Source organism: Meriones unguiculatus, chromosome 18 (assembly GCF_030254825.1).
Source record: "Meriones unguiculatus strain TT.TT164.6M chromosome 18, Bangor_MerUng_6.1, whole genome shotgun sequence".
NCBI lineage: Eukaryota > Metazoa > Chordata > Mammalia > Rodentia > Muridae > Meriones > Meriones unguiculatus.
Genome location: NC_083365.1, coordinates 73822150 through 73849321, shown reverse-complemented (window position 1 = coordinate 73849321; position 27172 = coordinate 73822150). Strand labels below are relative to the sequence as shown.

General features: G+C 43.8%; 1 protein-coding gene across 2 annotated transcripts in view; it reads right to left on the bottom strand.

The window, feature by feature from the left end:
* Positions 1-8606: 8606 nt before the first annotated feature.
* Acmsd (aminocarboxymuconate semialdehyde decarboxylase) overlaps positions 8607-27172 on the bottom strand; it is a 33303-nt gene continuing 14737 nt past the window's right edge. For both annotated transcript variants that reach the window (XM_021641414.2, XM_021641413.2), the window contains 5 exons: positions 23726-23819; positions 20041-20136; positions 18742-18914; positions 10596-10694; positions 8607-10288 (listed from right to left, as the gene is read on the bottom strand). In XM_021641414.2, coding sequence (XP_021497089.1) covers positions 10226-10288; positions 10596-10694; positions 18742-18914; positions 20041-20136; positions 23726-23819 — 525 coding nt within the window. In that variant the 3' untranslated portion in view covers positions 8607-10225. The remainder of the gene's footprint in view (positions 10289-10595; positions 10695-18741; positions 18915-20040; positions 20137-23725; positions 23820-27172) is intronic.

Here is a 27172-nt window from a genome sequence, read left to right as displayed (position 1 = left end):
ACTGGAAGAAACAACACTAATTCTAACAATGGTCGGCACATAGGTGTCTTCTGTGGTTAAAAGAAAAACAAAACAAAACCTCTGCTAGATGTGGGTCAGGTGTCTTTAAAACGTTGCTTTAAATAAACGTAAAATCATTCAAGGGGCGGGTTATTTGATTGTTTTAAAACTTTGTGTCATGTGTCCCAGGCTGGCCTTGAGTTGCATCTCACTCGGGGGTTCTATTATTCTGTAGCCAACAATGACTTTGAACTTCCGATCCCCTTGCCTCCACCTCCCAGGTGCTGGGGTTATAGGCGGTGGGAGCGCTCTGCGGATACCTTTCTTTTTAGGGCAAACATGAAGTTAATCATTGAAGCGCATGACTGTAGGCCTTCCATCCAGGCTGGGTGTATGGTTTAAAGCTCTGGGGGTTTCTGCGTCTTGGGGTTTGGGGAAAGTAGAAAAGAAGCATAATGTAACACAGGATGTCCAGAAACTGACAGGCCTGATGATTCTGAAGTTCAGATTCCCCTGCTCTTGACCTCTGGAGTACAGGGATTAGAGGCCGTAGTGGCACATCTTGGTTGACTGAAGGGCTGGAATTGACCACCGAGGACCTCAGGCCTACTTGGCCAACATTTTACCTACTGAGTCCAAGAGGAGCCAAATAAAAAAATTACGATTTTATAAAGTAATATCTCTTATAACTGATGATTAATTCCTTTTTTGTAAGAAAATGCCACTCACTTGTTTACATGTTATCTGTCTCTGAGATAATGCCTATTGTATATGACCAAATTACATTTTAGTTTTTAACTATTTGCTGAAGAGTGCAGTATGGTAGCAAAAACTGGCTTCTAAAAAAGGAGGTAAGGGCTGGTGAGATGGCTGCGCAGATAAGGACACTTGCTTCCAAGGTGAGTTCAGTTACCACTGCCTATATGATAGAAGGAAAGAACCAAAACAAATTGTCTTCTAACCTTCATGTGTGTTCAGTGGTACACATGCTTGTATACATTCATACACAATAAATACATGTAAAGAAAATGACCTTAGCCAAAAATGTTCTTAAAAACTAAACTAGATAAAAGGCCAGTGTGTTTGTGGTTAAAACTTGAGGCTTTTGTTTGTCAGTATCTTGGGGCTCCTGCCCTCAGCCAACTGCCTGCCCCATTGTTCTCTGCTAGTGTTTTGATTATTGTAGATGGTTATTGTGAACAGCTGCCTAAACAATGCCTTGTTACAGATACTCCAACAAGACCTCACATCTTGATACTAGTAACATTCCCTAACACCTTCCTCCAACACCCTCATGCTCAAGAATAGGAGGGAAGTAGAAATGGAGGAGAGCTTCTTCACCTTGATAGAGAGCCACAGCCAGCATGGTGCTTGGGGCTTAAGGTGGCTTCTAGACAAGAGCCAGGACCAGTCTGGAGAGATGGCTCAGGGGTTGCTCTTCCAGAGTCCAATTCCCAGTAACCACATGGTGGCTCACAACCATCTACATTGGGATCTGATGCCCTCCTCTGGCATGCAGGTGTACATGCAGATAGGGCACTCAAATATATAAAATAAATAAATCTTAAAAAGATCAAGGACAAGGGCCCTCTCTGTTGAATTCTTTCAACATTGTATGAAGTGTCTTAAGTAATACAATAAAAAGAAACAAACTGTAAGCAAATTGGGAAGGAAGAAGTACATTTTTTTCCCCAATTTTGTGTATTTCTGCAGGCATGCCAAAACAGACATGCAGATGTTGGAAGAAGAGTAGAGAAACTCTCTTCTTTTTTTATTAAAATTTTATTTTTTATATTAATTACAGTTTATTCACTTTGTAGTCCAGCTGCAGCCCCCTCCATTATTCCCTCCCTCAGCTCCTCCCATGCTCCTCCCCCAGTCCACTGATAGAAGGTCCTCTTCCCCTTCCATCTGACCCTAGCTTATCAGGTCTCATCAGGACTGGCTGCATTGTCCTCTTCTGTGGCTTGGCAAGTCTGCTCTCCCTCAGAGTAAGGATATCAAAGAACCAGCCACTGAGTTCATGTCAGAGACAGTCCCTATTCCCCTTACTAGGGAAGCCACCTGGATACTGAACTGCCATGGGCTACATCTGAGCAGGGGTTCTAGGTTATAACCATGCATGGTTCCTAGTTGGAGAATCAGTCTCAGACAAACCCCTGTGCCCAGATATATTTGGTCCTTGTGGAGCTCCTGTTCTCCTCAGGTCTTACTAACTCTTATCTCCATGCACAGTCCTTGGTTGGAGTATCAGTCTCAGAAAAGACCCTTGTGGCTCAGATTTTTTGTTTCTGTTACTCTCCTTGTGGAGCTCCTGTCCTCTCCAGGTCTTCCTATCTCCCCTTTCATAAGATTCCCTGCACTCTGCCTAAAGTTTGGTTATGAGTCTCAGCATCTGCTTTGATACCCTGCTGGGTAGTCTTTCAGAGGCCCTCTGTGGTGGCTCCTGTCCTGAGAAACTCTCTTCTTGCCTACTGTATGGACTGTGGGGATTGAACCAAGGTCTTGGTGGCAGTTACTTTTATCCACCCAGTTATCGAATTAACCCATTAAACCTTCATTTGTACTTTTTTTAAAAAACATTTTTATTGTATGTTTGTGTTTGAACACCTGCATGTATGAATGTGCACCATTTAGGCATGGTGCCCACAATGGAGACAGATTTTCTGGAGCTGGAGTTGTAAGCTGCTGGGTAATGAATACTGGGAGCTAAACCTTGTGTCCCCCAAAGAGCTGGAAGAGCATATAACTGCTGAGCATATTCCAGCCACGGCCTTCATTCATCTTTTATGCTCAGAACTATCACTGACCTCCGCTTTCCACAGCACTTCTATACTTGGCCTTACCTGATCTTGCCACTTTGCCCTAAGAAACTCTCTCTTCTCACCTCCATCCCCACTAGTCTTTCTTGCCCTGTCCTCTTCTGACACAAAGCTTACATTTATATTATTCTCTTTCATGATTGATTTATTTTTATTTTATGTACATTGGTATGTTGATTGCATGTGCGAGAGTGCTGTGTTCCCTGGAACAGGAATTACAGACAGTTGTGAGCTGCCATGTAGGTGCTGGGAATTGAACTGTGGGTCCTCTAGAAGAACAGTCAGTGCTCTTAACCACTGAGCCAACTCTCCGGCCCCCTTCTCCCACTCTTGCTTGCCCACATTCTTCAGCTACAATCTCTTCCTGGACTCAGCACTTTTGTACTATTGCCACACAGGAGGCTCTTCATGACTAACCAATCTGTCACTTCAATCTTAAAGTCCTCTTTCAGAGGGTCTCTTTGGCTCCACATGTGAATATTTTACTTCCCATATGTCTCCTAGTAAACATCACATTTTCCTTAATGTCTTTAAGGTAGTTAGCAATAAAGAGAAATTTCCTTCAGTCTTCCTCCTATTCCACCTCTTAACCTATATTCTCTTTCCTCCCTTCTTAATGCTTCTCACTTTTCAAATCATAGGAAAGAAATCTCATCTTTTTTTGTTTATGTCTATACCCCAGTGCCTAGAGCATCCCTGCATCTTTGTCACATGGAAAAATATTCTTGTGAAGATGAATATGAACATTTACTATGTTATTGGAAGTTTGGGGGTGTTCCACTGGGGTGCTACATGTTACCTGGAAAAATTCAGTCCCTTCTCAGGCTTCTTAGTATCATTAATAAAATAAAAAGAATCAGAAGAAAGTTCAAGGACAACTTTATTAGAGAAGGAGGAGGAGGAGGAGGAGGAGGAGGAGGAAGAGGAGGAGGAGGAGGAGGAGGAGGAGGAGGAGAGGAAATAATCTCAGGGCCAGCAAGTTATAAACCTTGGTGTTTACCTGGAGGAGGAAGATGGAGAGAAGAAAGAAAAAGCCATGTTTAAAAACAGATAGCTTAAAAGCTACCTGGCTGAAAAGGAGAGCTTAAAAAAGGATAAGAAATTCCATTGCAAGTATGTATAAGCATGTCTAGGCTTTGGCAAGTGTCAGAAGCAAAAAGAAGAAAAGGGAAAAGCATATTCTTTTTAAAGTGAGAACTTAGAAAAGCAGATAGGGTTAACGATGTTGTGTGGCTGTGGCCCTTAGGCCACTGTGTGGTGGGCAGAGACTCTGAGAAAGAAAAGTATACAATCTTACAAAGGTATAATTATTTCTCCCATCCCTTTAGCATACACTGTGAGCCCACCTTTCAGAGGGTTGGTTCCTTAGCTAGGCAATTGACCAGCCCAGCTGTTATCCTTAGGACTGTTTAGGCCAGAGGTTCCATCCCATTTCCCTGAATGGGCCTTTAATACTACTGTAACACCTGTATATATCTAGGACACCAAATAAAGTAATCAGGTCATCTGTGATAAAGAAACAGTCATAATCTGTGGTTAGTCTTGACTACCAGCTTGGGTGGATTAAGAAGTGCCTGGCAGATTGGTACAACACACGTCTGGGTGTGTCATGAGGGCCTTTCCAGAAAGAAATTAGAGGGGAAAAGAGCCTTACTGAATGCAGCGGAACCTCTCTATAGAATAAAGTGGAAAAAAGAAACCCCTCATCACAAGTACCCTCTGCTTTCAGGTCACCGTGCAGGAACTGCTCTGCTCTGCCGTACCACACCTGTGGGGCTGGACGGAAACCCTTGGTGCTGAGCTGGAAGAAACCGTGCCTCAACTCGTTTCTGTCGTATTAGATTACAGTGGTGGAAGAGCAACTAGTAGAGGAAATTGGTGCTGGGAAAGTGGAGTTGTAGCTGACTGTGGTTAAGAAGAATTGGGTTGAAGGAAGAGGAAGAGAAGCCAGCCATAGAACCCCAGGGTTAGGCAGACAGAATTTCTGGCAGAGAACCAATGAAATATAAGCCCACCTTTAGATGGGAACAAGGATTCAGTTAAGAAATGGACTAGAGGCCATTTGTGTCATGTTGCCTACATTCTGTCCATACTCTAAGACTATGGGAAGCTAAGTTTATTGGTAATAGACTAGTTAATCTGGAGCAGGAAACTCCAAGGCAGCCCATTTTATTCCAGCTGTGGAATGGAGGCTCTTGGCTGCCTTTAACTAGTTTTATAGTGAGAGCTGGGAGCAATAGAGCAGAGAAGGATTTGAAAAGTAATTTGGTTTAAAAAAAAAAGGGGGTGTATGTGTACAGATGTAGAAGCCCATGGCAGCTCAGTGTCCAAGTAGGTAGGTTCCCTAGTAATGGGAACAGGGAACAGGGACAGTTTCTGACATGAACTCAGTGTCTGGCTCTTTGATCACTTCCAGCTTAGGGGAGAAACAGCCTTACCAAGCTTCAGAGGAAGACAATGCAGCTAGTCCTGATGAGACCCAACAGGCCAGGGTCAGAAGGAAGGGGAGGAGGACTTCCCCAATCAGTGGACTGGGGAAGGGGCATGGAAGGAGATGAGGAAGGGAAGGGTTTGAGGGAGGCGACTACAGTGGGGATACAAAGAAAGTAAACTGTAATTTATAAAAATATAAAATAATTTTAAAAAATGAAAAAAATTATAAGCCAGGGGTGATTTTTTAAAATTTCTGTTATTTTTTATTTTTTATATTAATTACAGTTTATTTACTTTGTATCCCAGCTGTAGCCCCCTCCCTCATTCCCTCCCAATCCCATCCTCCCTCCCTCATCTCCTTCCTGCTCATCTCTAAGTCCACTGATAGGGGAGGTCCTCCTCCCCTTCCATCTGACCTAGCCTATCAGGTCTCACCAGGACTGGCTGCAATGTCCTCCTCTGTGGCCTAGCTATGCTGCTTCTCCCACGGGGGGGGGGGGGGGGTAGGGCAGAGGGGAGGAGGTCAAAGAGCCAGCACAGATTCATGTCAGAGACAGTCCCTAATCCCCTTACTAGGGAAACCACCTGGATACTGAGCTGCCATGGGCTACATCTGAGCAGGGGTTCTAGGTTATATCCATGCATGGTCCCTTGGTTGGAGAATCAGTCTCAGAAAAACCCCTGTGCCCAGGTATATTTGGTCCTTGTGGAGCTCTTGTTCTCTTCAGGTCTTACTAACTCTTATCTCCATGCACAGTCCTTGGATGGTTGGAGTATCAGTCTCAGAAAAGATCCCTGGGCCCAGAATTTTTTGATCTGTTGCTCTCCTTGTGGAGCTCCTGTCCTCTCCAGGTCTTTCTACCTCCCCCTTCTTTCATAAGATTCCCTGCACTCTGCCCAAAGTTTGGCTATGAGTCTCAGCATCGCCTTCAATACCTTGCTGGGTAAAATCTCCTGGCTTACTTTTTCTGCCTTTCATTTTTACTGTTATTTACTGTAAATAAAAAAATACATATTCTAAAATAAATAAATAAATAAAAGGGTAAAGAAAGTATGGTGTTTGAAGAGATAGGCTCGGGGAGAGAACTCAGGAGGGTGTGGGCGCTCTGTTGGGAGACAGTGCACTGAGGCCCTGGGTTCTGTCCCCAGCGGTGCATAAAAACAAACACATGGAGGCACAGCCTATAATCCCAGCACTGCTGGGATGCCAGGTGTGGGTAAACCGGAGATGTAAGGGCTAAAGCTAACCTGTAAGCCCCACTTGCTCAAGGACAGACAATTTCCTGGGATGGTGGTGGCTGTTGTTCACCTAAGATGACCTGTTTTCACTTCAGTCATCAAGGTTGGTCGCTGTAACTGCACAGGACGCACTTGATCACAAAGAGGCAGAGATATGTGTGCTTGCTCCCTACCGGACAGAGGCAGAAAGCATTCAGCCCCGTGGGCTTGGCCCCTGACTGACCCAGTTCACTGCCATTCTCTTGAAATCCCAGGTATGGGCCTGGCCTGTGTCCCTCTTCCTGGCCACTATTAAATAAAGTTTACTTTAATTGGACAACTGTGGATTTGGTCTTCTTGAAAATTTCAGGTTTAACACAGGAATCAGAAGTTCAAGGACACTTGGCTACATCATGAGTTGAGTTCAAGGTCAAGCTAGGATAATTGAGATTGTCTTAAAAAAGAAAAAAAAAGAAAAAGCCAAGCATCTTGCACCAGGACAATAGAAAAGATGCTTTAAGGCCATGGAATTAGTGAGGTCCAACTCATCACAACTACCAGGAGACAGAGATGAAACTAATTGGAAAGACTTTTCCTTGAGTAGAAAATGAACACAGGCTTTCTAAGAAGTTTCTCCAGGATTCATGTCTTGAGGCCACTGCATTTGGGGTTGAAGGGGCTCAGCTACTCTTCAGGCTAGAGGCAGACCTTGCCCTTGTCTACACAGTGCTGGTTTTGCAGTTATACAAAACAAAGGAGTTACAGAATCATACATGTCAAACCACGTTGTGGCCACTGAGGCTAAATCTCCAAGGATCGAAGGATATTCCAAAGGTCTGATAACCAAGGGAATCCAGGTGTTTGAGCTCTAGAGTAGTACAAAGCACTTTTCATTTTTATTATTAATGTAAGCAAAACATGAGGTGATGTTTACAGTTAGCTTAAGCAAGTACAGCGAGGGGATACACCTGGCTTTATATTTTGTCATCTTTGGTCATGTGAAAAATATTCTTCCTAGGCTTTTGCCTTTTCTACAGAGATAATGTGGTCATGCCAGAGCATTCCCTTCATGTCCTTTCTCCCACATGCATTTACTTACCATAGTTTATACAATTCTTTCTAGAAGGCCATCTTGGGGGAAGAATGTTCACAGTAAGTTCACAGCTTTCTTACGCAGTCTTTCACTATAGAAGCCTCCATGCAGATTTCAAAGGAAAGTCTGGGAGGCTAGGCAATGTGCAACATCGCTGGCATCCATGACGGCAGCTCCGGAGAGGACAGTGCATGAAGCAGTGAGGGTAAGTGCTAGGATGGATGCAGTGGAGGCCCTGGGTGTTGGTGTCAGGAAGGTGGGATGTCTCCTGAGGAAAGCATCAGGCAGAGTGGAGCCAGCCGAAGACAGAGGCCAAGTGAGTTGCAGATGGCCAGATCATAGGGCCGAGTTGCCTACTGGGCACAGCGCTGTGAGCCCTGGGTGCTGCAGACGCAGCTACAGGATTAATATTTGCCCTGCTGGTTTTCAGTGTTGCTTTGGGTGGATTCTTCCTGGATCTGGGGGGATGGGAATGCTTACGTTATTGTGTCTTGGGACTGTATAACCCCATTATTAGCAGAGCATCCGGCTAAATGTAGGCTGCAGTCTCAGGAGAAACTGGACTAGAGCTCTGGAGCACTGGGAGTGGGGGAGGGATCGAATCTTGTGGGATAAGGAGATGTCAGGTTTGAGAGTCAGGTTGACAAGGGATGGACTTGCAATGGTTTATCAAGATTAGCAAAGCACACTTCTATGTGTGTCTGTGAAGACTCTCCCAGAGCAGATGGAGAGACGACAACCTTCTTTGAATGCGGGTGACACCTTCGCATGGGCTGGGGTCCAGATTGAAAAAAGGAGAAAGGAGAGAGCCCACCACCACAGGCCTCCCCCTCCCTCTGCTTTCCTGCTGAGCTGCTCTGCTCTGCCAGGCCTTCCCTGCACAATGGACTGAACTTCCCCTTCAGTTTCTTGTGCATTCTTTTTTGGTTATAGTGAGGCAGAAGTAAATAAGAAGACTCTTATGTGTAGCGGTCAGATATTTGAAAAGGAGTAGACATTTCTTCCAAAGATTTGGGGAAGAAAAAACAACAACAACAACGTATGCTTCCAAGTGTTGCTTTGTTCAACTTTATTTTCCTTTCAAGACACATTGGAGCAGTAAATAGAGTGAGAGTTGGGCAAAACTCTAGAAAGCAACAAGAGGAACAGAAGGAGATGGAGTATTGAAGCACAGATGGTAGAAGTAACAGAGCGGCAACTGTGGGGTGGTTTGCTCTTCTTCTCTGCTGACGGCCAGCAGACGCTACGTGTTAACAGTGAGCCTGGGTTTGTAGTACAGTGGAAAGAGGAGGAGTATGAACAGTCCAGAGTTAAGAGCGTGGGGTGGAAGGTTTGTCTAATCCAGCCAGAGGCATGTGAAGTTCAGACACTGCCTGCCTCCTCATCCCCGGCCCCAGGCCCTTTGCATCAACTCAGGGAGAAGGGGAAGGCCCAGAACAGGGGAGTCGTGGTATTACTCACTCACCTGGGAGCCGACTCTATGCTTCCATCTTAGAGATGAAATTCCCTTTAGAACAAGTCTCACCTGCTCTGAAGTCACACCTGTGATCCCATATTTTTTATCCTGGTCTACCTTACATCTGTTTATTTATTTACAAGACAGGGTCTCAACTGTGTCTGTAGTCTGTGGCTGGCTGGCCTAGAGCTTGCTATACGAACCAAGTTGGCATCAAACAGAGAGCCATAGCCTGCTTCTGCCTTCTGAGTGCTGGGGTGAGAGGCATGTACCACCATGCCTGGCCCAGCACTTTTTGTTTGTTTGTTTGTTTTTGTTTTTTGAGACAGGGTTTCTCTGTGCAGCCTTGGCTGTCCTGGACTTGCTTGCTTGGTAGACCAGGCTGGCCTTGAACTTGCATAGATCTGCCTGCATCTGCCTCCCTGAGTGGTGGTATCACAGGCGTGCGTCACTGCACCTGGCTCATCTTTTAATTTTTAAGTAGTGTCCGTTCATCCTGCCAGACTCAGTCCAAGTTCTAAGATCTGCTCAGCTGTGGGGCCTAAAATGAATTTTTACTGAAGTGTCTTTAAGCTTTGTGTTGGATCACTGAGCAGTTACTTGGTGAGCATTTGCCTTGTTTTTTAAACTGGCTTTTGGAAGCTTTGAGCCTGTGCATATCCTGTGTGTACTTTACATAGATAAAAACATGAATGACTAGGTTAGTGGAAAGTGTTACAACTAAAAAAAAAAAAAAACAAAAAAAACGTACTATTTGGGTATAATTCCCACATCTTTGATTGCAATAGAGAACCTACTTGAGCCTTCTAGAATAAGGCTGGTGTTAAATTTCCTCTGTTTAGATCATTAATTATACATAGAGTTTTAATCTCTTCCAAATTAAGTAGTTTTGATTTGCATATGTAGTGGTGTACTGCTTTTCAGTGCTTTTCAGTTACGTTTCAGAACAAAGACCCTACGAAACACCTGGTGATTAAGGTAGAGTATTTGGGAATATCACCCCTACCCTTTTCTCTAGACAGTTTCAAAAAGCCCAGGCTGGCCTGGAACTTGAATTCCCGACCCTCCTGCTTCATCCTGAGGAGGATATTCCACCTTTTGGGTAACATAATTCAAAGTAGGATTTTAGTGACATGTGCAATTCATATTCAAAGACAGAAGTGGCATAGCTTCTTCAAAGTTTGCTTTCTGTGGTTAATTCTGTCATTCAAATAGTCTTCTCTCAAGGCCCAAAAAAGCCAAGGCATTGCCAGCTGTGAGTTTATCCTGCATAAAAAAGAGAGAGGAGTTTTGTTTAAAGCATGATTGGCTTGATAAAACACTTAATAGGTAATGTCGTTGATTTTTTTTACATTTATTTGTGTGTGTGTGTGTGTGTGTGTGTGTGTGTGTGTGTACATGTATGAGGGCAAATGGTTTATACAGTTAGTTATTCTGAGCTTATTTTAAGACATTAGTGTTTGTTTTTTTATAGTCCAGATATTTCAGAAAACAGAGTTATAGTTGTAGGAAAACGAAGGGTCATGGCCTCCCTGTCCAGCTCAGGAAGAAGACTGAAGTTCAAGGCATATACCTTTGTTTCTTCATCAAATTCTTCCATGGACGCTATCAGCTTCCCAGGCTCCTGCTCACCCAGCGGAAAGGGGTAATCAGTTCCCAGAATGACCTTATCCTGAAAGGAGAAAATACAACTTTATTTGTAAATGTGAGGACATAGCCTCCTGTACTGAATTTCTTCCCGATTTAATGGAAACAGAACTGATCCAAAGGTTTAGCTTTCATTTCAAGGTTCAGTCTTCATTTTCCTATTTCTACTCCAGCAGGTGTCGCTATCAGGTCTTTTAAGAACTGCAAATCTACTTCCAGTCTTGCTTCTGAGTGTGCGTGTTTACAAGTGTGGATGCCAGAGCACAATCCTCAGGAGCTGTCCACTCTGGTTTTTGAGATGAGGTCTCTCAGTGGCCTGGAATTCATTACTCATGCTCATCTGGCTGGCCTGTGATCCAAAAGGCTTCCTGTCTCTGCCTTCCTAGTGCTTGGATTGTAGGAGTTCACCATCACACCTGGATTTTTTTAATACAGGTTCTGGGAATCGGACCCAAGTAAGTGTGCTTGTATGGCAAGCACTTAACTGAACGAGCTAGTCTCCACCTCAGCCGTTTCCCCCCCTCAATAACAGAAAAACAAATATTAAAAATAAGAATTAGGTATTCGGTAAAACATGGATGTATTCAGACGAAATGAAGTATCTACTTTTTTTTTTTTTTACAGTGGTACACCACAAGTGACTGCAGGAAAATAGAGCCGGAAGGAAAAGTTTTGGGCTAAATGGTAGTGTAAGTCCTCATAGCTTTGTAAATAATCTCTTGAGTTTTCCCCGATGAAGCATGCTGTCCTTTCTACTAGAGCTCTCTAACGGAATCAGTCTCTTCCGGTCACAGGAAGCTTTTTATAGGTCGCAGACTTCAATGGCTTGATTCTGCTGGTTGCAATGCCCTATTTCTCTCTCTCTCTCTCTCTCTCTCTCTGTCTCTGTCTCTCACAGACACACACACACTGAGAGAGAACCACGTATGTGAACGTGCTGATGAAGAAAACAGAAGCTAGTGTCAGATCCATTGGTGTTTGAGTTATAAGTGATCATAAGCTGCATGATGACGGTGCTGGGAACTGAACCTGGGTCCTCTGGAAGAGCAAGCAGCAAGTGACCTTAACCACTGAAGGTAGAGTGTGTTACTCTCTTCTCTATTGCCTACCTCTCTCAGCCTTTGGTAAACATTGTTCAGTGCTGTTACTACAAAGCTGGCTTTTGAAGATTCCACATATGTTCAGTTACGTAGTGTTTCTCTTTTGTAGACTGCTTCATTTCATTGATGTTCTCCAGGTCTACCTTTATTTATGTATTTATGCATATCTATATGTATGTGTCCTATATGCATACGTGTGTGTGTACATGCCTGTGCACACATGTGGAGGCTAGATGGAGATGACAGGTGTCCAGTTATGGCATACTCTACCTTATTTTCATGAGAGAGGGTCTCCCACCAAGCCTGGAGCTAGGCTGACAGGAAGCAAGCTTCAGGGACCTTCCTATCTCTTTCTCCTACAGAGTTCCAGCTTTTTACATGGGTGCTTAGGATTTGAACTCAGGCCTTCCTCATACTTGGACACAAGTGTTCTTACTGCTGCGCCGTCTTCCCCACCATCCATGTTATGTACTCCAAATGAAGGTCTCCCAATACAGTGACGGTCGCCTATGACAGACCCACAGTTCGGATCGCATTGCATGGGAAAAAGTGTAAAGTTTTTTCTTTAACATATGCAACAAGACGAAGTGTGCACATTCACTGCTTATAATCAACAGTCTTGGAAGCCCTACCCATAGCACCTGGGCAGGAAGGAAGAGGAAGAGGAAGTGAGACTGTCTCTCTTTGCCGATGATACATTTATATGTATAGGAAGCCCTAGGAGCCCCCAAACTCTTTAAAATTAATTAAAGAATCTGGTGAGGTTTCGTGATGTAGCACCAATGTGAAGAGCTCAGTAGTGTCTACATGGCAGCAGCTGTCTGAGAAAGGAACCCCACGGACAGTAGTTACGGAAATCACTAAATACCTGGGAATACATTTAACGAAGGAGGTGAAAGATCTCTGTCATGAGAACTGTACTGATAAAAGAAATTGAAGACACACTAAATGGAAAGATACCCTGTATTAATGGGTTGGAAGGATTAATATTGTTAAAATTGCTGCACTACCCAAAGCAATCCAGACTCCTCTCAAAATGGCAATGGATTGTTTTACGGAAATAGAAAAGCAATCTTATAATTTGTATGGACCCACAAAAGATCCTAAATAGTTATAGTAATCTTGAACCGAAAAGACAAAACAGGAATGACCACATTGATTTTAAAGTATGCTACAAAGCCACTGTCACCAAAACGACATGCTGTTAGCATGTACTAGGAGACAGCAAGTATTCAAGCAAACAGAACAGACTAGAGACTAGAAGTAAGCTGCAGTCACTGAGCTTAAACAAAATCAGGCAGCGTTTCCATTCTGAAGAACGGACCATCCTCGATGAACTTTCTCTATGATCGTATATTTTCATTTCAAAGAAGAATTTAATGTTTTCATTTAGCAATGTAGATGAAACTGGAAGCCATTATGTTAAGTGAGATAAGCTTATCACAGAGAGTGCCAGCAGTCTGATATGTTGTCTATAAAATAATTGAGCCCAACGAAGTTGAGAGTATAGTGTTAGTTACCAGAGACTGTAAATGGGAAAGAGAAAACCCTGTCTTGAAAAAAAAAAGAGGAAAAAGAATGGGGAAGAGAGAAAGAGAGGGAGAAGTTGATTAATGGAACAAGGACAGGAAGTTCCGACGTGTGCCAGCTGGGTGGGACATGCCCACCCGAAAGAGGAGGGCAGATCAGAACTTCAAAGCCAGCCTGGGCTGTATGTTAAGCTCTGTACCCTGGGCTGCATCGTGAGGCCCTTCTCCAAAAGCAGCAACCAACAGACCAAGTAAAGGACTCCAGGAGAGGCCGGGCATGGCGGCGCACACCTTGGATCCCAGCGCCCGGTAGGCAGAGGCGGGTGGATCTCTTTGAGTTTGAGGCCAGCCTGGTCTACAAAGCAAATCCAGGACAGCCAGGGCTCTGTTACACAGAGGAACTCTGTCCCAAAGAACCTAACAAAACAAAACAACAAAAACCTCCAGGAGATCTGGCATGCTATTACTCAGTGGGATGACTATACACGATTTATTGTGCTGTATATGTCAAAAAAAAAAAAAAAAAAACCAGGAGAAATAACTTGTAATGTTTCACCATAAAGATGTGCTTGGGTAGACATATTTAACCCGATAGAAACATTCACCATTTACACATAAAAAGCCCACATGATACCATATATAGCATATACACACACATTCTCATATATATGATCTGTTCAAAATAACTTTAATCTTAAAAAACACTTCAGTTGGTAGAAAACACTGGAGGGAATGTTCATTTAAAAATAAATATCTGACCTGGGCATGGGTAGCATATGTCTGTAATACCAGCATTGGGGAGGCAGAGACAGGTGGATCTCTGTCAGTCTGGACTACACAGTGAGACATTGTCTCATGTATGTGTATGTATATATATATGTATGTATATTTGATAGCTAGGGAGATGGTTCAGAGAATGCTTGTTGCACAAACATGAGGAACTGAGTTCAAATTCCTGGTACCTCAACTGAATATGTTTAGGCATGTGCCTACAATCCTAGTGCTGTGGGGGACAGAGACAGGCGGGGTGTTGGGACTTGCTAGCTGCCAGCCTAGCTCCAAATTCAGTGAAAGACCTTAAGAGAATAAAGCTGAAAGCAGGGTGGCAGTGGCAGCATACTCCTTTAATCTCAGCACTCAGGAGGCAGAGGCAGATGGCTTTCTGAGTTTGAGGCCAACCTGGTCTACAGAGGGGGTTCCAGGACAGCCAGAGCTACACAGAGAAACCCCATCTCAAAAACAAACAAACAAAACAAAACAACAACAAAAGAGTAAAACAGAATAAAGCTGAGAGTAATAGAACAGAACACATGATATCCAACACACACATATCATACATGACACACATACATCATACATCTCATGCATCGCACAGTTTCAAAGGCCATGATAGACTACCAACTCTATTTTTAGGTTTCTGTATTCATTTGTATATGAAGCCAAGCAAACACACCTGCTGTAGAAGCCCTAAAGACGTCAAGTTATGTCTCTTCATATCTGTGCCAACAGCTGATCTTGTTCTAACTCTCTGCTTGGTATTCACTAAGGGGCTCATCTCTAATTCTTGCTAAAGCTGTTTACATTTCCAAAATACAACATGATTTTAAAGTCCCACGCTTATAGTACACTTGTCATCTACATTAGCATGAAGATGGAATCCAGGCATTAATTTTCTAATTAGGAATTCTTCCCTTCCCAGCTGATGGCATTCTCGGATATAAATATGCTTTAAGAAGCAGTCTGTCCTGTTTTAATATGGAGAAAGCAAAAGAATCTAAAGCAGAAATGAAAACCAGTCTTCTAATTTTCTGTAATTCATCCCTGCTGATTAAGATATTTCCTTATTTTTTTCTTAAGTGTGTGTGTGTGTGTGTGTGTGTGTGTGTGTGTGTGTTCACTCAGAGGACAGGGTCAGGTGTCAGTCCTTGCCTTCCATCTTGTTTGAGTCAGGGTCTCTCTGTTGTTTTTCCGCTACATGTACCAGGCTGGCTGGGCCTTGAGCATCTAAGAGCACTGAGATTAAAGATATTCATGCTCTATGTGTGTCCAGCTTTTGCATGGGTTCTGGGGATTCAAAGTCAGCTGTTCAGGCATGTATTGCTAGGGCTTTACCCATTGAACCATCCCACCTCCTCAGTCCCTTGAATTGTGTTTGTCTGTTTGTTTTTAATGCTACCACAGGACATCAGACTCATGGTTTGGAATTTTAAAATTATTATTTAGACTTGCTTTCAACTTTTTTCTATAGTTTATATATCTACTTGTAACTATCTGGTTTTTGAACTTTTCTTCCCAATTATCTATATGTGTACCTTTTATTGGTAAGTGTCTTAGTCACTGTTTATTGCTGTGAAGAGACACCATGACCAACATTTAGAAGAGAAATCATTTAACTGGGAGCTTGCTTACAGTTTAGAGGTTTAGCCCATCATCACCATGGTAGGTATCAGACAGGCGTGGTGCTGGAGCAGTAGCTGAGAGATACATCCTGCTCCACACGCAGGGAGAGAGAAACAGGAGGCCTGGCATGGGTTCTGAAACCTCAAAACTCATCACCAGTGACATGCTTCCTCCAACAAGGCCACTCCTCCTAATCTTTCTAATCCTTTCAAATTGTTCTACTCCCTGGTAACTAAGCATTCAAATATATGAGCCAATTGTGGCCATTCCTTTTCAACCTCCACAGTAACTTTTGATCAACTTCAGCTTGATAGTACTTTTATAAATTTATTGGTCTTGAAACTGGCCTAAGCCTGGGCTATCATCCTTAATTCCTTACATTTTTTCTTTTTTGAAAAAAATTCCATCATTCAGTCATTTTTTCCTATGAGCTGACTCTGCCAAAAATAATTCTTTGAACTTGACTTTTGAGAAATCTTTTCTTGAGATGGTTGGAATATAACTTTTACACACATGCTTATAATTAACTTGAAAATTGCCTTAGTAAGTGTGTGAGTGAGTTGAGGAACAATTGGAGGTAGGGCTGGAGAGATGGCTAAGGAGTTATGAGCATGTATTGCCCATGGAGAGGGCCCGAGTTCCGTTCCCAAATTCAGGCTGCTCACAATGGCCTGTAGCTCCAGCCCCTGGGGATCTGACTCCTTTCTTCTAGCCTCTATGCACACTGCACTCGTGTGCATATAACCGTATCCCATATATGTATACATTTTATTACACACACACATATATACACACGTATATGTACATATATAATAAAAACCTAACATCTCTTTTTTAATGTTTGAATATATGAAAGAAATAACTCTGATGTAATTAGTCCTGAAATACTAGGTACAAGAAAATAGGCATGAAAGAACTAGAAGAGAAAGTCTTGTTAATTTGGAGTTCTTGTGTTGGGGTAAAGGAGATAGCAGCAAGGAGGAAACTAGGGGAAAGAGATTCCTTAAGATTTGTGTGGTAATGCAGGAAAGAGATCTCTACTTGACGGATGTTTATTGTATTCTTGAGTTGGAAATACTTTGAAAAATTGCCGCTTCTGTCAAGGTCATGATGATTAATACTGGTCACCAGTCTGACAGCATTTAGACCCCCTAGATGACACGTCTGGGCATGTCTGTGAGGGAGTTTCTAGGTTGGGTAAACCGATGTGAGAAGACTCACCTGACTGTGGACCATTCCACGAGCTGAATAAAATGGAAAAAGCAAGCTGAGCACCAGAATTCATCTCTTTCTGCCCTCCTGAATGCCCTGTGACTAGCTGCAGTATCGGCACCTTCCCTATGGTGACAGGCTGTACCCCAGAACTGTGGGCCAAAGTAAACCTTTCCTCCTAAGGTGCTTCTGTGAGACATTTCATAGCAGCAAGAAGAAAAGTCATTACTTTGCCTGTTTTCATATAGCTCCAATCTGCCTATGTCTTAAAGGGATCATAGGAAGAGGCCTAGGCTGAGGGAGCCCAAGTGTGGCCTTGTGTGGACAGTCGCTCTGTCGTTCATTGGCCTGAGCTTCCTGGGGCACACAGACTGTTAGGATATGTCATCACATCTGCTATTGGAAGCCCAAAAATTAAACATGTTAGAGCCCATTTGTACCAGGCAGTGGTGGAATTCCCCTTTAATCCCAGTAGAGGCAGGTGGATCTCTGTGAATTTCAGGCCAGCATGGTCTACAAAGTGAGTTCCAGGACAGCCAAGACTACACAGAGAAACCTTGTCTTGAAAAACCAAGAAGAAGACGAGGAGGAGGAGGAGGAGGAAGAGGAGGAGGAGGAGGAGGAGGAGGAGGAGGAGGAGGAGGAGGAGGAGGAGGAGGAGGAGGAGGAGGAGGAGGAGGAGGAGGAGATAAGATTTTGGGCCATTTTCCAAAGATAAATGTCTGACTGTACTAACGTGACATTTCACTTCTACTGTACTTTAGAAAGCCCCCTGTGAGGATTCTGTGAGAGCCAGCTGTGGTAGTACACCCTTGTAGACCGAGCTACTTGGAAGTGAGTACGAGACAGACAGTGTGAGGTGGGGTCTAACTGTTTAAAAGTGCAGGAATCAAGCTGAGCACAGGCAAACAAGTGTGCACACCTGCGTTAGTTTATCTCTGCTCTTGTCCACGGATGTGATGTGACCTCCTGCTTTAGAGCTCCTGCCTGACTTCCCTGCAGTGATGGATGGTAACCTGGAAATGTAAGCTGAGAGAAAGCCCTTTCTCCTCTGTGCTTCTTTTTGTCAGGGTATTCTACCACAGTGTCAGGATGAAACCAGAACGCTGTGGAGCTAATGAGTGCCGGAACCAGGACTGACTTACTGTCTCATTGTCTACAGCTTCTTGAAATGGGAGTTAGAAGCCCCTCAGGAGGCTCACAGGCATCTAAACAGGATTTCCTTCTTGTACACCACAGGGCATTGGAAGACATTATTTACCCAAGTTATTTGGAGGTGTAAAGTGAATGTAAATGTCAAGTTAGATGAGAACCAGCCAGGAAGCCCTTTTTGTTTTAAGTCATGTTAGAACTAATTCTTTTTTTTTTTTTAAGATTTATTTTTATTTATTATTTATACAGTATTCTGCCTGTCTGCATGCCTACACACCAGAAGAGGGTATCTTCATTATAGGTGGTTATGAGCCACCATGCAGTTGCTGGGAATTGAACTCAGGACCTTTGGGAGAACTGCCAGTGCTCTTAACCTCTGAGGCACCTCTCCAACCCCCAGAACTATTTCTACGGCATACTCTACTGCCTGCCATAGCCCTGGAAAGAAGAAAATCTTTCTTTTATGACAAAGAACCTTTCCGGTGATGTGAGATCACTGAGTTTGGATTTTTAGAATCTTTGTAAAGTCAGATTTGGTAGCGCAGACCTATGCTCCCAGCAACAGTATATATTCCAGACATTTTACAACCTCATACTTCCCTTTCCCTCAAAAGGGTCTGACTTGTCAAGGACAGGCTGCTGGTCCAGCCTTCTGCTCTCCACAAACCGCCCAGCTTACCTTTCCTATAACATCTGTCAACAGCTTAAGAGACCGAGGGTCATGAACCAGGGAGTCTGTGTAAAATGAGCCAAGGTATTTCCTGGGGTCAGATGAATTGTCCTGGGCACAGAGATCTGGGCGCATGTTGAATCCATGGGAGATTCTTCCTACGGTGAAGGGGAAAGCACCACCTGAAAGGAGGCAGAAGCAGGAGGATTGCAACAGAGTGAGTTCAAGGCCAGCCTGGGAAACTTTAGTGAGACCTTGTCTCAAAATAAACCCAAGGATCTGGAGAAGTAGGTCAGCAGATAAGAGCTCCTGCTGTTCTTACAGAAGACGGAGCATGGTTTCCTGCACCCAGCCCTTACAAAGGTAGCTCACAACCACCTGTAACCAGCCCAGTGGTTCTGATACCCTCCTCTGGTTCAGAAGACACCTGCACACACATGGCATAGATGTGCGCGTGCACACACACAGACACACAGACACAGACACAGACACACACACACAAACACTAATAACAACAACAGTACTATTTTTTAAAAACCTCTTGGGTGTAGCTTGACGTAGAGTGCATGGGCGGGGCTCTAGATTTACTGCTCGGTAGCACTGCAAACAAACGGACAGACAACTAAGTGGATGGCGGGGTCCAAGCATGAGGACTTGATTCTGAATGCCAAAGGTATGTAAAAAAATGTCAAGCATAGGTGTGCAGTCACAGATCTGGGCAGGTGGAGACAGAGGGATCCTTCTGGCCAATCAATTGGTTTAGCCCAATTGCTGAGCTCTAGGTTTAGTGAGAGACCCAGTCTTTCTAGTTTGTTTGTTCGTTTTTTGAGACAGGGTTTTTCTGTATAGTCCTGGTGATCCTGTAGCTAGGTCCGTAGACCAGGCTGGCCCAAAACTCAGAAATCTGCCTACCTCTGCCTCCCAAGTGCTGCGCAGCTGAAAGACTCTGTCCTTAAAAGAAGGTGATGGTGCCTGGGGAAATACCCAACACTGTCTTTGGCCTGTACATATACATGCAAATACAAATAGACATGCTACACATGCGCACAAAGGAAAAGTCCAGAGCCCCATCTGCAAGGACTCTTTTGTCCTCTCCTCACTCGTGCTTGCACAGAGAGGAGTCACATGAGAACACAGGGAGAAGGTAGCCATCTGTGTGTTGGGAGGAAAACCATCGCTGGAACCAACCCCATCAGCACTACGCTCTTAGCTGTCTAGCCTCCAACACCGTGAGAAAATGTGGCTTTGAGTTACCCTGCCCGTGCTGTTTTCTTAGGCCAGTCTGAACCGATACAAACAGAGTCTCACCTCCATGTGCAAAACACACTTTGAGTTTGGGGAACTTCTCGAACACCCCACCCATGATCATGGAGCAGATGGCCATGGTGGTCTCCGACGGCATTCCTAAGAGAGGAAACAGTCACACTACTCAGTGCGTGTTATCTTAAGCAAGAAGAGGCTTAGTAACATGAGTGTTGCAGAAAAGCAGCTAAGTTGGGGGATTTTCAGTCATGTGAGATATGGGGGCCCTCTGCTCCAGAAATGATTCCCATGTATATAGAGCATAGCTTAGCCCAGAACAATCAATCATCCAAAGGCTTCAACTTGCTAATTCAGGGAGAGTACGTACTCCAAGAGATGGGAATCTAAGGGGCTGGCTTTGGTCCTGATGAGACAGGCACGCATTGGAGGTACTTTGGCTTGGGACTCCTATTTGGCTGGTTTTATGCACACCTGCCCTTGTAATAATGCACTAGGCAACCCAAGCCCTTCACTTGCACATGCTATGCAAACACACATGCACATGCTATGCAAAAACACATGCACATGTCTTCAAACAATCAACCAGCAACCTCAGAACTCCTAGGTCCCTACCTGCAGCAGATTACATCTAAGCTCATCTTTGAGTTATGTTTCCTATCTGTGAACTTAGGGTGGTTGTCAGGTTCAAATTCTGCCAGCCAGGCAAAAGCCAACATTCTCCTCTAGGAGAAAAAGCCTGTTCTCCTCTACGAAAGGTGCCCTTTCCTCATCATTGGCAGAGGGGACAAAGGGCTATCTGTGGTGCTTATTAGCACACCAAAGTGCATGCTGGTACCTATTACACATTTCAGTGTCCATGCTGGCATCCTGGCTTTTCTCGCCCTGCCTCTTTACCCTGATCTCTGTCCAGCTCAGAAGCGTCCCTCCCCTAGCTTCTTATTTTTCTTATGAGCCTGCTATTTCGGCCACACACTCTCTTGGTCTCTCTCTTTTGCCCTCTCTTTGTCTTCATCTCTCGGCCCTCAACCCCACACCCCTCATGGCTAAGTCCAGTATGTTGTTACACTGGCCATGGCCATGTTCAATCTGTTACTTTCTCTGCTCTGGAGTCTTTCAGATGCCTCTGGCTCATATCTATCTACATTGTTCTCTCCCTCATCTCTACAATAAAAACCTTCCCCTCAACCACACCTCAGAGTGAACATGTCAGTCATTGTGAGAGAGATGGTTGGTTCCTGGCAATGGGTTATTTTGAGGATTTTGTGACAGTCTCTGGTACCTCGGTGTAGCTAGCTCACTGTTAACTGTTACTGGTAAGCCTGCCATGTCTCTGCTGCCTCTTGGGAGCTAAGGCTGAAAACTACTGGGTTGGTGTGAATTAATGGAAGCAGCAGTTGGCTCATGTCTGATGCTTTAACCTGAAGGAGCTTCTTGGGGATACAGTGCACCTTGACTGACCTAGAGATCTTGATTGCCAGCTAGGACTCCCTGTCTGCGCATCCTGTCCCTCACTGCTCTACAGCACTGATGTACCTAGCTCCCTGGCCACCATGGCAGATTGCATCTGTCTGGAGGTGGTTTTTCCAGCAGAGCTTTTGAAGGCAGGGTGAGAGACAATACCATTTCCTTTCTGCTCTTTGTGAGTCAACTTTCCAATAATCAGTTGAGTGATAGTCTCACAAGTTTGTGTGTGTTGTTGTTTGTTGCCAATTCATTTGAGATAAAACCTTCATCTTGGAGCAAAGCTCCTTAAGACACAGGATGTTCTAAGTGGGGCATTCTAGGTGAAACCTGCAGAGAAGATTCTATGATCTGTCTCATGCTGTGCTTTGGTGATCATTGAGTCATGTCCACTCCTGTAGCTCCTCACAATAGGCTCACTGGCTCACCAAGCTGGATTTTGCTGGGATCCTGACTTTGGTCCATCATCAGAGGGGAGTAGACATTTGTTTACATACATCCTCTCCAGGAACAGTTTCCTACAACTCCAGATCCTCTCAAGTTGGCCTCCCAAATGTGGGGCACAGGCATGTGCCATCACACCCAGCTCCCAAGATGTACTTTAAAGATGGATTGCCAGTAAATTTCTCTTAACACTCTTCTTTGAACCCATAATGCCATTCTGAAATTGGCCCAATTGGGGTCCATGACCCATGTACTTGACCATGGTCTTTTTTTCTGTAGTCAGAGCACAAGATGCAAATGAGATAGCCATTTTATGTGTATTCCTGTCCTAAATAATGCCGAGTACAGGGCCTAGTTGCTGGAGGGGATTAAAAAAAAAAAAAAAAAAAAAAAAAAAAAGATGAAATAACTCTGGATGCAAATGCTGGTTTCTATGTGGAGAGTTACAACACTAGATACCCTAGAGCAATCACTAAGACTGAGGAACCATCCTGCTTCCATTTTAGGCCTAAAAGCCACCTTATAGTAAAGGAAAACTAGGCTTATTCCTGTTTATGATTAAACCTGTTTCTCAAGAATTTGGCTCTGCTCCACCTGTAACCTTAACTACAAATGGTTCTGTACTGCCTATTCTAGGAAACAGCATTAGCAATGGTTGTGATCTTGAAACTTTGTTTTGAGAAGTTATTACAACCATCTTTCAACCCTTTGTTTCAAAAGGTTGTTATGGCATCTTGAAATGACTGTTGTCAGACTGTCTTGTTACAACCACCTTGCAACCATGTCTTCATTTCAGGGGCTGTTATGACTAACTTGTTATGCTTATGTTCTGTTCTTGTAACTCCACTTATTTTGCCCACCAAATCCCCTATTTGGAAACCTCCTGTCCCTGAGCTACAAAAACCTTATCTTCTTCACATCCAGTGCTGCTATCTTGAACCCCACCCTTGGGGGAGACAGTCTAAGTACACAGATTAAAAATAGCTTGCTTTAATTAACTGTTTGCTTTAATTAATTTGGCCATTGTGATTTGGGCCACTGGTGTTTCTCCTCGCATCTTCAGGATTAATACAGACTATCTCTCTCATTTCATAGTTAAGAAAGTGAAGCCCAAAGAGGTGAAGGGGTTTGCTGCAGATCACAGAGTGGGATGGAGACGTTTTACTTGTAGTCCCCAAGTTTTACATCTGTTCCTCATCTTTTCTTCTTACTAGGACTCATAGCAAGAGAGGGATAGGGTGAAGGAGCTTCTCTTTCCTTTTACTAGGGAGGCAAAGGGTGGAAGAGAGGAATGAATGACAGTGTGTTAAAAGCCTGGGTCTCCTGCAATCTAAGGCCTCCCACACTTGGATAGTGGAAACTGACCTTCCATTGATAACTTCAGGTTTCTTATTTACAAAAGCTGACGTCATTATCAATATCTTAAGCAACACCACCACCAACACCCTGCCACACAGGCATGATTACTGCTTGAGAGCCCATTTGGAGGCCTGTCTCATAAAGTGACCTTGCAGTCAGGTAGATCTGTTAAGTTGCATTTTCTCCTGCTGACTGTGCATCCTAGCTAACAGCCAAGGACTTGAAGGCTCAGTTTCTCCATATATGAAACTGCCATTGCAATACCAACTTTATCAGTTCAATATGTGATTTCCTATGTGGTTTACAGTCATACATAGAACATTTGCCTGGGTAAGAGCCCCATCAATGGTAGTTATTATTACTCTCAATCTAATCATAATTTTCCCCCTGGAAGAGCAGAGTTCCGTGGATAACTGGAAAAACCCAAGGGTTGGTGCTGTGTTCCCAACCCCAGTCCAGCACAAACCTACAAGCCAAGGCAGCCAGTATTTGGCCATCCGTCCATCCATCTGCATATCCCAGGGATGTACAAACAGAGAACAGTTCAGCCTCTCGGCCGCCTTCAATAGAGAAATGAGAAAGACGTTATTTGGGGAAACTGCTTTTCTACATCTGATTCTACATTGATCTGAGTAAATAAACTCAAATACTTTTGAAGTTCCATCTTGATCTGTACAAAAGATCACTTGACCAATTTATTGATGCTTGAAAAAATAAAGAGGACTCTCAGAATTACCACAGGTTGATGGATTTAACATGTTGTTTGTGTGCCTGGGTGTGTGTGTGTGTGTGTCTGTGTAGGCCATAGGACATCCTTGCATGTTGTTCTTGGGGGCTGCCAGCTTTGTTTTCTGAGACAGGGTCTTTCACTAGCCTGAAGCTTATTGATTTGTTTAGGCTGAATGACCATTGAGCACCAGGAATCTGCCTGTCCCCATTTCCTCACTTCTGGGTTTATAAGTACATACCATTTTTTTTTTTTTACATAGTTTCTGGAGACTGAATTCAAGATCTTTTACTTCCAAGGTAAGCACTTTACTGACTGAAAACCTCTATAATCCCCCACTCAACATTTTGATGAAGAGCAAGAACCTTCAAGTGTATTGCCATACGTCAAATGCAGTTCCCATTGGCATCTGCAGTTTACCTTTCAGGACAACTGAGGTGGTATCTTTGGAGTCATGGCAGAAAGGTCCCCTTCTCCTCCCCTCTTAGAAACCTGGAGCTACAGAAAGTGAGGAAATGGGAGCCGAGCATGGTTATATGTACACCTGTCAATGCAGGTTCAAAGCCAGCTTGAGGGAATTTCAGGTTGGCCAGTAGTACACAGAAAGACCCTGTCTCAAAAACAAACAAACAAACAAACAAACAAACAAACAAACAAACAAAGTGATGTAGGAAAACGCTAAGCCAGGCATTAGGACCTTACCCAAAATGGGTTAGGCTGGCCTGATCTAAGGTCGTGAAAACCTTGGACACACGCCGATGGGGTTTCTGGGTGTGCGGGGACTCTCACTGTTCTTGGAGCCCAGTGACTGTCTGCGCAGTCTCCTGTGAATGAAAGGAGTTTACTGATGAGCACACTCTCAGTGCCTGAGCTGGGTGAGAACTATGGCGAATACCATGGGCTTATCTGCCCCAGAGTCTTGTAGGAAATGGAAAGACCATGTGGCTGGAATGAACTTTAGTCTGCAAAATGTTTGATTAAGTCCCTTTGACAGTTTTACTGGTGAGTTGGTTTTTTGTTTTTTTTTTGGTTTTTGTTTTTTTTTTGGTTTTTTTTTTTTTTTAGTTTTTTTTTTTTTTTTTTTTGCTTGTTTTTGTTTTTTGTCAGCTTGACATAGATAGAATTATTTGGGAAAAGAGAACCTCAGCTGGGAAACTGTGTCCATCAGATTGCCTGTAGACAGGTCTGTGGGGCCTTTACTTCGTTGGTGATTGATGTGGGAGGGCCCAGTCCACTGGGCAGGTGGTTCCCGCAGTGGCTATAGTATTGGTGTTTTATCACAGTAATAGAAGGAAAAGTAGGAAATAGTCATTAATCTCAGTGCTTACCAAGGTTTCAAACAAGCTTTCATTAGGATGTTTTCTTTTTTAAGTGTATTGGGATACGAGTGTGACTCATCCTACCTTTAAACATAAATATTTGTGCACAACCAGCTTGTCGAATGTGGCTGTGTATGCCTGTGTATGTAAGCATTTTTTTAAATTGCACAGTTTTAGATAGCTGGGGATCCTAGACATGACAGGAAAATGGAAAAAGGGGAAACTGGAGATCTCCAACTCAGTGGGCTGTGGAATGCAGAGACATAAGCTTTGTTGGGTTGTTTGTTTGCTTTTTGAGACAAGGTTCCTCTGTGTAGCCTTGGCTGTCCTGGAACTCTCTCTGTAGACCAGGCTGGCCCCAAACTCATGGAGATCCACCTGCCTCTGCCTTGAGACATAAGCTTTTGAAGGTACAGAGGTAACTTCTTTCTGATCATGAATACAAGTTGTAAAGAAAATACTGACTTTTTGTGATGGTGTAGACTTCACCAAGGAACCTGATTATAGTACCTTGTTATATCTGACCCCTCAATAAGATGAGACTTGGTTCAATTCAAATTAATATAAAAAACAATTTCCTTCTATGTGTGGGGAATGGTAGAGAACACATAACAACATATACTCTCAAGGTTATGACTAATGTTCCTGGAGAGCTTAATACCAATGCTTCTATAAGATTTTTACAACTTTTGGGCTGAAGAGATGGCTCAGGCAGTAAAGTGCCAGCCTGCAAGCATGAGGACTAAGGTTAGGGTTTTCAAAGCCCATGTAAAAGCTGGACATGTATTTGCAACTCCAGTGCTGGGGGTTAGAGATAGGAAGATCTCTGGATCCCATTAGCCAGTGGGATCCAGGTTCAGTGAGATATCTTGTCTCAAAAAGTAAGGTGTAAGGACGGCTGCGATGGCTCAGTGGCTCAGAGCCACTATAGCTGCACTTCCAGAGGACCAGTGGGGTTGGAGCACCCACACGATGGCTCACAGTAGCCTGTAACTCCAGTCCCAGGAGTTCTGAAGCCCTCTTCTGGCTTTGGAGGACACTGCACACATGTGATACACAGACAGATGCAGGCAAAATACCCATACACACACAAAAAAAATAAAATAAAATAAAACAAAACAAGTTTAAAATTAAGGTGAAGAGAAACTGACATTGAATGTCAACCTTTACAACTATTAACTGGTTTCATCATGTATGAGACCTGCACTCCATGTGTTATATGTGTTCAGAAATGTGTGCTCACCCCTGCCTCAGTTTACAGAGAAGACAGAACCCCAGTAACTTAGTCAGGTCTTGGCAGCTGATAGTGGTAGAGTCAGATTTTCAGGTGCCAATTTTCTACTTGCCTCAGATCAGCAGTGAAGTCATTGTGAACCTAAGTGTGTGTTACTACATTTATTCTCTTAGAAGAGAGGTCTAGGGGCAGGGGCAGGGGACTGGGGAGGCATTTGGATCTTGCCGAGTGCCAGGACTATCTTGAAATGACAGCACTAACTTGGCTGTCAGAAATTCTTCCCATTTGTTTGAGCACGTTACTGACGCAAGCTAGAGAGGAGCTAAGCAAGTCAGCCTTGCTAACCAAACAAACAGAGTGTCAGCCCAGGGACACCATGGGTCGACCGGAGTCAGGGTGTACTCCAAAATCCCTCGGAGACTGGCGTGCTCCCACGCAATCTCATTGGAGTGATGGATGGGACGAGCTTGTCACTCAAATGGAAATGTCTCTGTGCACTCCAGCGGCTGCTCTTGCTTTCTAAGCCCCTAGGAATTTATAAATCCAGTTCCGGTGAATAATAAAGATGACTTGTAGCTGAAGTCTCTCTCACACTGTGCTGAAGCCACTTGGATGCATGAGTAAATAAATCCT